Raw genomic sequence first — 16,633 nt, 5'->3', positions numbered from 1 at the left:
GTAAACAACAAGGAATTCAGGGAGAGTGTGAGTGAGCACAGGCAACTCTCCTCACTCCCATCAAGGGAGCAGTCCCCAGCACCGTACCCATTGTATTCACCACCATGCTATGGGCATAGTCGCATAAGGGTGACCAACTATGATCAGAGGAGTACATTCTCCTCTCCTCATTCATCTCCCATCACTTCTCAGCAAGGGCATCACTGTACAGTATGCCCATACCATCCTCGGTGGCATCCAAACTGATGCTATCCGCCTCCACATTACCTGCTGCACGGGGCACCCTGGGACTATTGGGCACTGCCTACGTATAACTCTTCTGGCCCACCACCTTCACTGAAAAGGTTACCACCAGACTCACCATCCAACACCCTGGGCACCATACCAGACTCAGAAGAGGAGGACAGCCAATTACTTGATGATGAGGATGATTTTTGGCTTATGCAGTTACCATAAGGCAACTCTTTTCCCCCTCCTGAGGAGGCTACAGTCCCTGATGATGAACATACTATGGTGGACCTGAAACAGTTTCAGGATCTTTTTAAAGGGGTCGCTGCTACCCAAGAAATAAAATTACAGGAGGTCAAGGAGAAACAACACTGTCTTCTAAAGAATATTTGTCTGTCATCCCAGGGCAGCAGTGCATTACCCATAGATTAGGTTATTATGGATGTGTCCGAGAACATCTGGCAAAAACAAGCATTGGCCCAGCCAATGTGCAAGGTGGACAGGAAATATTTTGTCCCTCCTAAAGACTTAGACTTCCTGTTCTAAGGGCTGGGGAAGGGATCCAGGGGAGATGCATTCCTGATCCCATGGGACGAACCAATTTACTGTGCCATCCCGCCAATACCACTGATCCCCAGAATCCTGCGCAAGATATGTTTGGACACAGCCTGAGTCATTCTGTGGCCCCATCCTGGTCCAGACAGACCTGGTTCCCATACCTACAATACATGTCCATTGAGCCACCCCACCCATTTCCTCAGCGGTGTGATCTCCTCTTCCAGAATGCTGGCAAGCTACTGCAGCCAGACCCAGACACCCTTCATCTCCATGCCTGGTTCTTATCTGGTTCCGAGGCGCAGAAGTTGCCTGCTCAGAGCAGGAGGCAAACCACTAGAACAACTTACTGGCAAGCATGGAAATGCTTCACATCCTGGTGTCATCGGAAACAACTCAGTTCAGACAAATCCCTGATCCATATGATACTCGACTACTTATACAGCTTAAAAAGTGAAGGCCTATCAATGTGTTCCATAAAAGTGCACTTGTCAGCCATTACTGCCTTTCACGACCACATTGAAGGGTCATCAGTGTTTGCACATCCCGTGATGAAAAGATTCTTTAAAGGCCTTCAGAACCTCTACTCACCTCGTAGAACACTGATGCCCTCATGGGACCTGAATTTGGTTTATTGCATTTTAAAGTGAGCAGGCAGATCACTGTTGCACCCACAGGTGGTGTTTGCCACAAATTCTGTACAAAGTGGGCCATATGAGGTATCAAATGAAAGCTTATGCTCTACTGATTCTATGTATGACACTCCTGTACTTGTCCAATTTTTGTATGTGAAGTTATGAATATGAGTTCTGTTCTTGTATTGTAAATGTTCTCTGTCTGGGAGTGAGCAATGGGCCTGGACTGCCTATTGTGAATGGCTATGCTAACTGTTTCATGGACAATGGCTCTCCTGAATGTCCAATATACACCCGAGGAATGTGTCTAGAAGCCTGCAGACTAGCCACTGCCTCATAGCTGCTGGCATGTGAAACACAGATAGGTCGCTTGGTCATGTGACCAGCTCCAGCTCCAGCTTGGGAGATACAAGAAATATAAAAGTGCCATGAAACTGTCTCCATCTTGTTTTCAGTCTTGCTCCTGCTTTCAAATGCAGCCATGCTAGGGACAGAGAGCCGGGAAGGATTGCTGACCCATCCTAATACAGATGTACACCAGAGACTTCTAAGCTAGCGGTTTGTAACATCTCTGCTAAAAGTCTGCGTCAAGAACGGGGCGATTGATGTATGTTATGTATTCTCCTTAACAATCTTAGTCTCAACCTTTTCTTTATTTTATTAAGCAATTTTTTGATTTTAGATTCTAAAGGACTGGCTCAGCGTGCTCTTGTGGGTAAGATCTAAAGTGAGAATTGTCCGGAGACTGTGGCTGGTTCTTTGGGACCGGGAGGATCTGTTCAGAGTTGGTGAGATCAGGGTTTTATAACCTCTCACCTCTGTGTAAGGCCCAGGGCTGATTGAGGCACAGGGAGAACTGGGGTATCTGGGGGATTTTTCTCGTGAAGCTTCCTGCTGGCCAGATTGGCAGCTGAAGCACTCTGTGTGACTGGTTTGTGGATTATTTGGAAAAGATCTCTAGTTGAGAGCTGTAAGCAGCCCTGATTTTGAGCAATTTACCCTGAGCTGATGCCTTCAGCGGTCCCCAGACACGGCCCAGTCCGTCAAACCTTATGAGATCCTCCCTACCCTTTGAACTATGGCCACATGCCCACTATTACTCCTCACAATGAAGGTGCTTTTTCGAGTAGCAATCACATCTGCAAGGAGAGTCAGTGAGTTAGGAACCCTAATGGTGCAGCTATACGTGGTCTTTGTTAAAGATAAAGTGACTTTGAGACCACATTCAGCTTTTATACCCAAAGTCAACACCTGTTTTCACATTGAGTCTTACCTGTGTTTTTTTTAAAGCCACATAACATCACCTGCACATGCCATGCTTGACACTCTCGATGTCAGAAGGGCTTTGGCATTTTACATTGACAGAACTCAGACGTTTTGTAAGTCCCCATGTCTGTCTGTCTCTATTGCGAACTATTCCAGGAGCAGTCCAATTTCCACACAACACATTTCCAAGCTGATAGTGGGTTGCATTCTCCAATGCCATTCCCTTGGTAACAAACCACTAAAGACAGCACCAAGAGCACACTCCACCCATGCTATAACAACATCCATTGCATTCCTTAATTGTGTGCCTCTCAGAGACATTATCGGGCAGCCACCTGGTCATTGGACCACACTTTCTCAAAACATTATGCCATCATGCCCCAACTGGCAGCTGACACATCAATGGCTAAGGCAGCTCCACCAGCCACATCGAACGCTGCTTTATAGTCCCCCACAGTGGAGCACCCACAGGGACATCACCTGAAGAAGAAAAGGAAGTTACTCACTCTGTGCAGTAACAACTGTTCTTTGAGGTGTGTCCCCCCATGGGTGCTCCACAACCCTCCCTTCCTCCCCACTACTCAGTCCAATTGCTCTGTGGTAGAAGAGGAACTGGGGGGGGGGGGGGGAGAGTTGGGCTGCACTCAACTGTCAAACTGCCAGCAGCACAAGATGCTTGCTGTGCATGTGTGGCCTGATTGCTAACTGCTATGAAAAAATCTCCGATCCTGCAGCTCTGGGGAAGAGCTGTCTCCTACAGTGGAGAACCCATGGGGAGACACACCTCGAAGAAGTCGATACTGTACAGAGTGAGTAACTTCCTTATCTCAACCGAAAGACTCCCTGTTTTTCCCCTTGAAAAGGGGATTGTACATAGTTACCATGAAAAATTAAATTTATTTAAATCCCTTGGAATCTCTATTACTGTTTTCCCACTTTTATTGTTACTCAGTATAAAAAATGAGAGGATTAAGCAGCTGTTTTCTAGTAAGAGCTGTATTATGCGTCTCTCAGAGATTTTTCTAAACTGAACCTATATTCCATATGCCTATAACACTTGTATTGATTTTTTTTCTTTTACATGAGTTCTTTATTTTAGTCTCTTTACATCGTCCTCTCATTATCGACGAGAGATGGTAGCACTTACTGCGTAGCGATGCATGTTGTATTCATTCTCCATCCTTTCTTTCCCCCTGCCTCCCAGCTTTTCCATCTTTTAAACATTATCTTCTTATTAAAATAAACCCATTATGATTATGGAGAACTATTACCAGAAATAGCTTCTAAAATAGCAAACTGATAGAAGTCAGTGCACGTGAAACAAACGAAGGCAATTTCAGATAGGGAAAAGCCCGCATAAATAGCTTAACCTTGCTGTGTGCCCTGAAGTTCAGCAAATTCAGGCCAAGTTGACATCAGTGAGAAGTAATTCTGAGTCAAGGGCACTCCCTGCTTGAGGATATTCTGGCTGTCAACCTCTTTTTGTCCAAAACTGAAATTTCAGGACCACATAGCATATATATTCCAGTGAATCTAAACTTGATCAGAATATGTGGCTGCTGACATTTTGTCTGTAATACTTTGAATTCTCAGGAAACCAACCAAAGCTCACTAGCAAGTCATCATTATTTCTAGTATTACTCCCCTATTGCTTTTGGCTCCTAGTCCTTGCACACAGTCTCAGGGCATGTCTACACAGCAGTTATTTCAAAATAAAAATAACTGAGTGTCTACACAGCAATCCCATTATTTCAAAATGATTTCAAAATAACGGGCGTCTTATTCCAAATTCTGTAGCCCTCATTTTATGGGGAATAACACCTATTTCGAAATAGGGCATGTGTAGACAGGGCAGCTGAGGTTATTTTGAAATAAGTGGCTTCCAGTGCTTCTCACAGCTGCCCTGGTGGCCACTCTGTCCACACTCATCAGAATTCTATAGTTCACTTCCCCTGTAGCCCTTAAAGCCGCAGCCTCGGGGTAACAGTTTGTGGCATGACACAAACCCTGCTAGCATCGTACCACACTGCAGCAGCCAGCTCTGACTTCCCAGCTGCTATGGCAAACCTAAGAATGCCACTTGAGCTCCCAAGCCACTGCCCGGGACAGAGGAGGCAGGTCCCTTCATGGACCTCTTTGAGATCTGGGGAGACAAGGCAAACCTCCAGGATTGTCACACTAGGTTTAGGAATGCTGATGTCTACAGCCAGATGGCTGACAACCTGGGCCAGACAGGCCACATTCACACCCAGGAGCAGGTGTGCATGAAACTAAAAGATCTCAGGCAGGCCTATACCAAAGCCAAGTAGTGCAGCTCTCACTCAGGGCCCCAGACCTGCCCCTACTTCAACCAGCTCTGCCTCATCCTGGGAAGGGAGTCAGTCCCTCCTCCCCACTTTTGTTGTGGATTCTGGGTTGGAGACGCCCATTGTCACCCTCCCAGAGGGCAGGACTGTGACTGAGGAGGAGCAGGAGCAGGAGCAGGCCACTGACAGCATGATGCCCGCCAGCCAGGAGATCAGTCTGGAACTGGTACCACCCTCCCAGGATGTTGCCCAGTGATTGGACAAAGTTGGGGAAGGCCCATCAGGTGAGCCCCATTACTTTCCCTAAACAGACATGGGGGGAGGTAGTGAGAGGCTGCATGCTCCTCACTCAGCCTTGTCAGGCTGGGGTTTGTGTAGCAGCCTGTGTATATGCAGCACCAGTCTGAAGCAGAAGGACGCAATGAGGCTGCCTCAGAAGACCCTTATACTCCTGCTCACAGGGTTTCTGAGAGGCTTGCCATACTCCCAACTCCATGGTGGGACACCCTCCCACCACAAGCCACCACTTAGGAGGATGGGGTCATGGACACACACACACACTGCAGTGCAGCACACAGCACATGGGCATGCCTGCTCTCTTGGGGTAGCATGCAGTCCTGGGCAAGTGCAGCAAAGCAGAGGACACTGAACTCCTACAAGGGGAGCCTGCTGGGAGGGGAAGGAAACAGAGGGGACCCCAGTAGCACCCTCCCTGGCAAGTGGCATCTGCCACTCCCACACAGCTCCCCCAATACCCTTCCCCCTCTCCTCTGGCAGGCAGGGATAGAAATCTTTATGGATCCTGTCTCCTGGGATGACTGCCCTTCTCTTTGTTCTTCACAACTGGACCTGTGTGGCCTCCAGTGGTCTCTGGAGAGGTAGGACCAGTGGTGGAAAGTGGTCTAGGAACTGTGCTACACCACCTGGAGGGAACTGGCATGAGACCTGCAGCACGTGCACAGCATAGACAGGGGCTGTTGACTGAATGGTTGCTGCCATTGGGCAGTCAAGCAGCCACCCTCCCGCTCATGCTCTTGCTCCTCTGGCTTCTCCCCTTAGCCTGTCCCCATTGCAACCTATGGTCCTGCACAAGAGGTGGTGGAACATCCGAGGCATGCACCAGCCCCAGATCTGTCCCTGAGACACTTCTCCCCCTTTTACCTTCCTCCTCCTCCTCCCCCCAAGTTCTTTCCCCAGTCCCTCCCCAGTTTTATGTACCCCAAATAAAAAAAACCAGTTCATTGTTCCAAACAAAAAAGTTTGCTTTATTGTATCTCCTCATTGCCCGGAGGAGGAGTCTGCACAGCAGGATGGTGTTGATGGACCTCACCACCTGGAGAAGGAAACAGAGAATCACAGGATTGCCAGAGCCCTCTGGAGGTCCCTGAGTCAAATCTCCATTCCTTCACACACCAGATCCAACCCCTACAAACCCCATCCCCTGGCAGGGCTTTGTGAATGCAGGACTGGAAACACCCCGTTCCCTATGGAACCCTATGTCGAAGCAAAAACACGCTCCTCTCTGTTTAGGCGGCTAACAACTGATTTGCTTTATTGATCAGTAAAGCAAAGTGAGCCAAACGTGGTCCCAGCAAAGTCGGGCCCAGTAAAGCTGCTAATACAATCAATCCTAGTATCTTTATACCCTTAGACAAACAGTCTGATGTCAGGGCATCTAATTACAGAAAACCTCAATTAAATTTGGAAAAACAAAGCCTTATCAACAAGATGGCGGACAGGTACGAGGGAGTACATCTCCTGTCCCAACCAGCCCAATTAATACATACCAATAGCCCATCCTGTAGGCCTCTTCTCACTGGGTGACAGAAAGTTCACTCTGGTCTACGTGCTTGAGAGAAAAGCTGAAATGGTTTCTGATATACAAGATGGCTTCTAGCTAAACATAAAATAGCTTCTACACCTATTCCAACAGTTTACTCGCCCTCCCAATAACATAGTAAGAGAGTCATACCTGCATGACCATGCGATTGAGGCTCCAATCAGTGCAGACACTCTTTCAAAATGGCTTTCAAAATGGCTCAGTGCTATTTCGATGGGCATTTGCAGTATAGACGTGCTATATTGAAATAAGCAATAACTCCAGCGCCTCCACATTTATACAAGCGACATCATCACAGAATCTAACCACATGAGCCACCATATCAGAGGCTCATATAACGGCACATCCACTAATGTGTTCTATGCCATTAAATGCCAGTATTGCCCCTCTGCCATATATATTGGCCAAACTGGACAGCCTCTACAACAAAGAATTAATGGACACAAATCAGATATTTGAAATGGTAACACATAAAAACCTGCTGGGGAACATTTTAACTTGCCTGAGCACTCAATAATGGATCTAAAGTGTCTATATTATTACAAAGCAATTTAAAAAAACTAGCTTGAGAGAGAAGCTATACAACTTGGTTTCATTTACATGTTTGACACCTGGAAATGAGGTCTGAACAAAGACCTGAACTAGCTAAATTCCACACCCTAATGACATAAAAAGCTAAGCACTGGTACTGAGAGCCCACTGTATTAGCCTCATTTAGCACTGAAAATATTTTTTCCTATTTTTCCTTCTCTTTCTCTCCCCATCCCCTCTCTTTCTCTGCTATTTATTTGTACCTTGGACCCCTTAACTAGTTCATTTGAAGAAGTGGGTTGGGCTCACAAAAGCTCATACCACCATCTACATTTTTTGTTGGTTTCTAAGGTACTGCATGACTATTTGTTGTTTTTTAAGGGTTTGTTTTTTTTCCAGTTACAGACTAATACAACTACCCCTCTGAAATTTACTTCTGATAAGGAAGGCAAATAGATTTTAAAAACTTATGGATGAAAATCTCTGGGGGGATTAGGTCAGGTGCTTAATGTTACTCAAATATAGTTGTGGTTTAATATGAAGAGCTAAGTAGAAAACTATGTCTCCATTTTAATTATAGATAAAACAAAATGACTAAAATAGACTTCAGTAGACTGAAAATTATGCTTTTTGCAGTGTTCTAGTTTTGTTCGTCCCAGAATATCAGACACACAAGGTGGATGAAGTAATATCTTGAACCAACTTCTGTTGATTCAGGTGACCTGAAGAAGAGTTCTCTGTAGTTCAAAAGTGTTTCTCTGTTACCAACTGAAGTTGGTGCAATAAAAGCTATTACCTCACCCTCCTTGTCTCTCAAAATTATGCTGACAGATTCTTGTGATTTGTTTTACCTTTTTTTCTAGTTTTTGGAACTGCCAGTTTTGTTAGTCATTTATTGCTTTTCCTTTTGCTTTTTCCAGGAAAAAGTGGCTCAAATACCTCCATTCACAGTTAATCATTTTTATTCACTCAAAATTAATCATCTTAATCTTATAACAGATTTCTAAATCTGTAGGAATGCTTCTGAAGTTTATAACAGTTAGCTGGGTTTTTTTTCTACTGATAAAGGATTTCTTGTTCACAAGGTCTTAAAGGATAATTGTGGTTCGTCTTTGGGTGATTGCATATGTCTATTATACTATGTGTGTGTGTCTTGTGCACTAATGTCTCTAGTGCTCAGAGTAGAGTTACAAAGGAGTGTCCTCTCCCTAGTTCTTTCTCACTGTCCATGATTGGTGGTCAGAGTGTTCTGTCAGCTTCTTTCTTCTACAGCTGTACTATTATAGTCAGTTGTTGTCAGTAAAAATTAATAGTGCTTATTTTAGGTCCTGATAGAAATGTAGCCGTGTTAGTCTGGTGTAGCTGAAACAAAATACAGGACTATGTAGCACTTTAAAGACTAACAAGATGGTTTATTAGATGATGAGCTTTCGTGGGCCAGACCCACTTCCTCAGATCAAATAGTGGAAGAAAAATATGGCTGTGACTATTTTCTTCCACTATTTGATCTGAGGAAGTGGGTCTGGCCCACGAAAGCTCATCATCTAATAAACCATCTTGTTAGTCTTTAAAGTGCTACATAGTCCTGTATTTTATTTTAGGTCCTGTCTCTCTCCTATTGTTGTTCTAGCCATCAGTAGTTAGTGGACTTTGGGCTCTGCCCAGTGCTGAGGTAGCCTATGCAGAGGTCCCCTAGCTTCATATTCTGCTCTGGGTATCACGAGCTTGAAGTACACTTGTGTGAGGGTCCCATGAGAAGAGGTGTCTGATTTGCAAGAGCTTCATGATGAAAACAAAGAGAAGAGTGTCTCAGATACATCCTCATGGCAGCTGCAATTTATTGGTATTGAAACTGTCTTAGTCAGAGGCAGTTGTTTAATTGTGCCATCCAGCAGTGCTCCTCTGCCTTATCTGTGACAACAGAAGGAGATTTCTCTCTTTGCAGCAGTACACAAAGGGGCACAAGTGCTCAGAAAACCTCAATCTCTGAAGCTCAGAAGAGGATGGTTTCCAGGGTGCCAGAGTTATTGGCACAGAACTCTTCAACTGCCTTCAGCCCACCGCTGCCCAGTTGCACATGCTAGTGGCTCTCTGACAGCAAACTTTCTGCTTCCCATGCTCTGACCACTGGGGCTAGCTGATTTCTTGTTGCAGATAGTGGAGCTGGTGGCCTTGCTTGAGGCAAAGACCCATAACATTACCAGGTACACCAGAGGCCTACATTGCTGCAAAGGATCTGCTGTGCTTCTCTGTACCACATTGATAGTCATTCAGACCAACAGTGCCTTGTTGGGGCCTCCTCATATAAGTTCCACATAAGGGTCTATTAAAGCACAAGCAAAGTCTGGTCTGTTATGGCTTCCCACCTTCTTAGTGCTAGGTCTGAGACCAAAGGCAACCACTCCTCCTCAGCACACATTACCAATAGGTGAAAATCCTCTGATGTTGCTGTTGATACTGCAAACCCATTGTAGTTCACAATTCAAATCTCTGTCTCTGTCACCACCTGGTACTGTTCCACCCCAGGCTTTGGTGTACCCATACTCTCCTCGGAATCTAAAATGGTCTCAACTGTCTCCTACTTAAGGGAATATAAGTGATCATTCCCACTTTTGTAGGAGTCATCCTGACAAGAGTATATAAAAGAAATGGAATGTGTGATTTAAGCACAGTTGTTATATAGTACCATACCAGCCTCAACATTGCTGCTAATGAGTACCATGAGGGTGCCTTTAGTGCGTAGGTTCTCATCTCCACTGCACTACAGAAATTGATCCCTGAGTAAGGAAGTTTCCCCAACTGGTACCAATAAACTGTCCAGTTAATATATCAGGCAGTTTCTATGCTACAGAAATGTATCCCCAAGGTGTGAAATGTATCCCCAAGGTGTGAAATTTCTCCATGGGTCATGAAATGGACATGGGCAGTCTGAATTAGTGTTTGGAGTGGGAGTTGGGAGCCAGGCTCACTCAGGGTATGTCTACACTACCACCCTAGTTCAAACTAGGGTGGTAATGTAGGCAACAGGAGTTGCAAATGAAGCCCGGGATTTGAATTTCCTGGGCTTCATTTGCATAAAGCCCCGGGCGCTGCCATTTTTAAATGTCCGCTAGTGCGGACTCCGTGCCGCGTGGCTACACGTGGCACGGACTAGGTAGTTCGGACTAGTCCGAACTACCGTTACTCCTCATGAAACGAAGCCTAGTCCGAACTACCTAGTCCGTGCCGTGCCTAGTTCGAAGTAGGGTGGTAGTGTAGACATACCTTCAGATACCAGGAAATCAGAGTTTGAGATATGCCAGAAGGCAGAGTGAAAGTAAGGTGTCATTATATCAAGTGCAGGATACCAGGCGATACCAGGTCAGATATTAGGAGTTGGTATCATCAGGGAAGCAGTCTGAAGTAGGGGAAACCCAGTTACATGAATAACTCTTTGTTCCTGGTTTAAATAGAAGCAGGAAAACCAGTCAGGACCCCAGAGTCCCACCAGTTAGATTCCAAGACTAGAGCCCTCTGTTGGAGTTGAGCTTTATTTCTGGCAACTGATAACAGGTCACTATGTGGTAGGTTAGAACTCCTGAGGGCTGGCCAGACCCTTTGCTGGAATTGCCCTACCAATTCACAACCTGCATTTCAAAGGTCCCAATCCTCTGATCCATGAGACAATGCTCCCCACAGGTGACAACGATCACAGGATCCCATCTCATAAGTTAAGATAAATGGTGTTGACTTACCCACTTCTTCAAAAGTTTTATAGCACTCATAAATAGCTCTGGATTAGGATGGACAGATGTTTCATTCTATAGATTAGATTATGCTCAAGATTAATCCATTTACTTCCAAAATACTCTTTGTGCAATTAATTGGCAGAGTAATTATAATGGTGAGTAATTATAACTCCCATATTACATATTTTATGTCAGTAAACTAATTCATAAAAAAATACTCTCTATACTATGGCACTTCAGTTCAAGTCCTATATTAAAAATCAGCATGAAATAAAATATGCTATTGTAGCAGCTTGTGACAATAGTATTCTATTGTAGCAGCTTCTAGCTGCTTAGGCACTTCCTGCTGTCAGTCTGGTAATTAGCTCTTCAGCCTCTGAGCACCCTTTGCTGACTTGTGTCTTTCCTGCCCATTATTTGCCTCCTATTAATGCCTCCACTACCTTGCATCAGGCTCCATATCCCTACCAGGCCATAGTGCCTCTTGCCCTGGGTACTGCCCTCCTAGTAATACCCACGCAAGGTTTGCTTCCCTCATGGGCAACCCAATTACCCCTAAACCCACCTTCCTTCAGTGACCTACTGCCATTTGTCATCTAGCCCCTTCCCGCAGGGGCAAACTGCAGTCTGAATTGGCCACTCATCATTGGCAAGGTGGTTTTGGATCTGCTGTCTAATCTCGCTCTGGCTGCCCTCTGAAGCCCAAGTATCTCCCAAGGCCTCTGTCGTTGGACCTTGGCCTGGGGTTTATTTAGGCCTTAGGTCCCTGGCTTGCACTCCCTTTCCCCAGCACTAACAGGCAGTTAGGTTCCTCTCACTGCATAGCTGGAGTGAGAGTGAGCTCCTTCTGTCTAGGAGCCCTTTTATAGGGTATGGCTGGAGCCTTGTGGGACAGTCTTCAGGCTCCTCCTGATTGGCCTGTGGTCCCAGCCATCTCCCAGGGCTGGTTTAACTCTTTACAACTTAGGACAGGGCAAAAGCCCCATTACAGCTACATATTGTTTTAGCTTCCATTTTTACCTTTCCATAATCTAAAATTAAGGTTTTTTTTTTAATAGCCCATCTCATTTGTTCTTGTTGGTATGAATTTTGGGTTGCAATGTGGTAGTGTAAGCATACATCTAGAGTCCTAAAGCTGTTTTACAATCTTCCTGAATTTTAGAGTAGACATCTAAGTGTTCTTCAGAAGATAATTGTTAGAGTTTAAGACATTTTTCAATATGAAATCCAGTGAGATGGATTTGGATAAGAAAGAGTGCAACAACGTAAATCTGATTTCTATCCTTGGAGAATATTACTACACCCTAATGCACTCCATATGTCTCCTGTGCTCCCTTTACACCATGGCTATGTCTAGACTGGCATGATTTTCCGGAAATGCTTTTAACGGAAAAGTTTTCCGTTAAAAGCATTTTCGGAAAAGAGCGTCTAGATTGGCATGGACGCTTTTCCGCAAAAGCACTTTTTGCGGAAAAGCATCCGTGGCCAATCTAGACGCACTTTTGCACAAAAAAGCCCCAATCGCCATTTTTGCGATCCGGGCTTTTTTGCGCAAAACAAATCTGAGCTGTCTACACTGGTCCTTTTGTGCAAAAGGGACTTTTGCCCAAACGGGAGCAGCATAGTATTTCCGCAAAAAGCACTGATTTTTTACAGTAGGAAGTCAGTGCTTTTGCGGAAATTCAAGCGGTCAGTGTAGACAGCTGGCAAGTTTTTCCAGAAAAGCGGCTGATTTTCCGGAAAAACTAGCCAGTCTAGACACAGCCCACTAGTGGGCCCATGCCACTTGTATGGCTCCCCTTGGCTGGGAATGGAGAACCAGAGGCAGTGGGAACCACAAGGCTCCATGACCACAGACCCTTTAGTTAAAGAGGCACAGGCATGCTGGTGGCTTTACCAAAGTGGGCCTTGGAGCACTTTGAGAAATACTGTCCTAATGTATGGTTGAATAGGTATATTTGTGTGATGGATACTTTTAACTTTTCAGTCAGGATAGATTCATGATTGGAAAGGGAGAGACCAAAAGGAGGCACTTGTAGCATTTTAATATTTTTAAGATGTAAATTGTTGCAAGGGTAAAAAATAAACTGGGATAATGAACTATGTCTCCAAACAATTCTTAGCAACATCCCTCCAGACAAACCCCCAGCAAAACCCTCCAAACAAACAATTGACAGCAACAAATTTCAGAACCCAGATTGACTCAAGCTTGTGGTGCTCACACAGAGAAGCTAAAAATAGCAGTCAAAACATTTAGGCTTACGCTAGAGCCAAGGCTTTGAAAACCCATCAAAGGGGGAGAGTCTTTGGGGAGAGTCCAAGCCAAAAGTCCACACAGCCCGAGTCAGTTGATGCTATCCCTGAGAGTTGCTGCAGGAGGTGTTTTGTTTGTTTTTAGTGTGTAGATGTACCCACTGAGAGATTTTTTTCTCAAAAAATTGCCAAAAGCTTCTTTATATGAACTTTCCAGATTTAAGGAAGTCTGCTTGTGGGAGATGTTCATTTTAAATTAAATCAAAGGATTCTGTGTAGAAAAAATTTTAGCGGTGAAGATTTATAGGTAACAACACAGTTGAATAACTCAGCTGATGACAATGAGGGGGAGAGAAATTTGATTTTTAGTACACAAGTAAATGAAAGCTGACTTCTTGTTACAGAAAAGATATAAGATGGAACTTCATTAAAATGAAATGCAAATATGATTTGCAGTTTAGGAATATTTCATTATCATTAGGATTGGGCACAGTGTCAAGTAAAAAACTGAAATGTCACTATTAAATGTTATTTGATAACTGAAGCCCAAAGTAATTTCTGGGTTTGAGTTTGAATGGTCACAATTTTAATATTTCCCTTCCCGATTTGGATCAGTAACCTGAATTTGTAACAAATTCAATTCTGTGGTTTTCCTATTCAGTTAAGACTTTGATACCTACAAAAATGCATGTGCTTAACTCAATGTACATGTGTAGTCATTGGTGCATCTGTGTAAGTGGTTGCAGGATTTGGATCAAAGGGTGTGTATAGCTCTATTGAGTATTGTTAGAGAGCTGAAAATTGATCTGCTGTCTCTCTTTCTTTGGATAGCGGCAAGTCTTTTACTGCATAGTGACATAATCCTCCTGTGGCTTCTATGAGCATCTGGTTTGATAAAGTATTTGATAGCCTCTTACTGTCACCCTAAAATTAAATAAATTCTTCTCTTGCTGCAAGGGCACCTTTTATTATTTTTTCTGAATCCAGCTTCTTTAGTCTACAACATTTTTTGCCCTTTGATCATTACTTAGAATTTGAGGAGTAAGGTTATTGTACAAATGATTTCAATTTGCTATGTTGTTGTATAGCATTCGGGATTTTTGTAATTATCTTGTTTGATAATAACATTTATTTTGCTGCCACACAAAATATAAATTTTAAAAAGCATTATTACTAAGCAAGCATGGAAATGTTATTTTTATTAGTCCAAGACGAGGATCATACTTTTGTTTACTCTCTTAACTATACTAGTAACCTAATACAGTGCACATCAAAAGTTGCATTACCTGTAATAATATATTCTGTACAATACAGCTCAAAACTGCTCTGGACTGAGGACCTGTGGGCAATGTTTGGAACAACCTGGATGCGGATGGTGCAATGATCCCAGCGATACAGGAAAAGGGCACTGTGTGGAGGGCTCTTCAAGAGGTCCAATGAAGCCTGTTGGAGTGCACTCTGGTGAAATGGTTCTTGACACTATTCTTTGCCCCAAAGAGAAAAATTATGAATGGTCTTTCATTCACTGTCCAGGTAAGAAGCTCTGATTTGTTCTATATGGTTTCTTTTTTATTTATTTATTTTTGTATTTGAATAGTATCTAGGATGTCAAAAGAAAGCTACAGAATGGAAGGTTTTAATTAATTTTCTATGTGTATAGGTACACAACATCAGAATTATTTTAAATAACATAATTCATATTTATTTGAGATAAAATAAGTGAAAAAGCTACTCCATCAATTTACTCTGCAAGAACTAGTTTGTTTTTCAGTTACTGATATATAGCTTCCACATTTTCTGTGGTTACACATGAGGGGTGTTTTTCAAATTTAATGAGAATTTGCATATTTACAAACAATTTCTCCTCAACCTGTCCTGTTTTCCTTCTCTATTAGCTGCTGTTCCATGAAACAAAAGACCATAAACTGTCTGGCTGTCAAAAGCTAAGAGCCATTGCAACTTCCATTGACTAGGGGGTAGGAACTTCCTGCCTCCCAGCTAGAGATGTTAAAATGCTTTTTTTGTTTTTGGTAAATGTGAAACTGCTGACGTTTTTAGCTGTTGCATTTTTATTTGGTGGTGGAGGGTGACTCTTCCAGAGCCAGTATGTGCAGGGAGCCAGCTTTTAAGCTGACTCACTGGCTCCCTTGGAGCTACCTGCCCCTCTCTCCCACGCTGTTGCCCTGTATCAGATGTAGCAGCGCATGGAGACAGGCAGCTCCCCAGAATCTGGTGCTCGTGGGAGGGCCTGCTTAAAAGCCAGCTCCCCGTGAGCATCTGCTCCTCCTCCCATGCTGCCACCCCTGATTCAAAGGCGGCAGAGCGGAGCAAGTCCTTGTGTGTAACTTTGAAGGTTAACTGATGAGCCTCAGTTCATTGGTTAGCTGTTTAAATGTGTACGCTGACCCTAGCTAGAAATGTGATGATCCAATTGAGTTGTGGAAATGCGTCACAGGACAGCAAGATGCTTTGCACTCAACGGCCTTAGGTAAATAACATATTTTTTCTAACTTAAAGAAGAATATCAAGTAGCTGTAACTCAGATTTAAGATGTATTAAGTCAGTGGCTACCAACCTTTTTGAGGATACGGACCCTTTTTCAATCTATTAAAATTTTATTGACCCCCCGCCCCCCAATAATATAGCTGTGCCTGCAGCCTGCACTTCCCCTTAGCCCATGCTGCTTCCCAAGCAGTATTCCTCGGCCCGCTGGGGAAGCAGTGTGAGCAGAAGTACCTGCTGGCTGCAAGAGGCTCCATGTGGATTCCATATAGTACCGCTGCAGACCCCCAGGGGTCTGCAGACCACAGGTTGGGAACCACTGTATTAAATTATGAGAATAAAGAAATCACTCTGGTAATGCATCCCTGCTGCAGATACAGCTAATGACAATATCATTCACCATGGTTAACAGCACACCAGTGAAACTGACAGGCCCCAAATGATTTATCCTATAATAAGCGTTGCTCTTTTAAGACTCAGCATGAAAAATGTGAGCTCTCAAAACAAAGGCTGTATTATTGCTAAAACTGTAACTTTTCAGTTGCTGCTCACCATCAGTAAACCTGGAATTCTGAAATTATCTGTGATTATAGCGACATGTAGATATGCATCAGAGAGGTCATTGATTCGTTTTCAGTTTTCCTTTCAAAGATCTTAGAGAATAGAATTCTCAAAGATCTGAGAGTCAGAATATTTTAGGGGTGGGCAGTAAGCAGCTGGTGGGCCATTGGCACTTTCTTTACCTACCTGTCTGCAGATATAACTGCTTGCAGCTTCTGTTGGCTATGG

At 44.0% G+C, this 16,633-nt stretch overlaps 1 protein-coding gene across 4 annotated transcripts in view; it reads left to right on the top strand.

Moving 5' to 3' along the window:
• The window catches only part of ATRNL1 (attractin like 1), a 999,362-nt gene that overhangs the window by 262,509 nt on the left and 720,220 nt on the right, over positions 1 to 16,633 (top strand). For all 4 annotated transcript variants that reach the window (XR_012905692.2, XM_075935409.2, XM_075935410.2 and 1 more), the window contains exon 18: positions 14,657 to 14,875. Coding sequence is in view for 3 of the 4 variants with exons in the window: in XM_075935409.2 (XP_075791524.2) it covers positions 14,657 to 14,875 (219 nt within the window). In the remaining variant the exon portion in view is untranslated. The remainder of the gene's footprint in view (positions 1 to 14,656; positions 14,876 to 16,633) is intronic.

Source organism: Pelodiscus sinensis, chromosome 8, assembly GCF_052426305.1.
Source record: "Pelodiscus sinensis isolate ZL-2025 chromosome 8, ASM5242630v1, whole genome shotgun sequence".
NCBI classification, from domain to species: Eukaryota; Metazoa; Chordata; order Testudines; family Trionychidae; genus Pelodiscus; species Pelodiscus sinensis.
The sequence above is the reverse complement of the archived record's forward strand: the minus strand, read 5'-3'. Positions and strand labels throughout refer to the sequence as shown.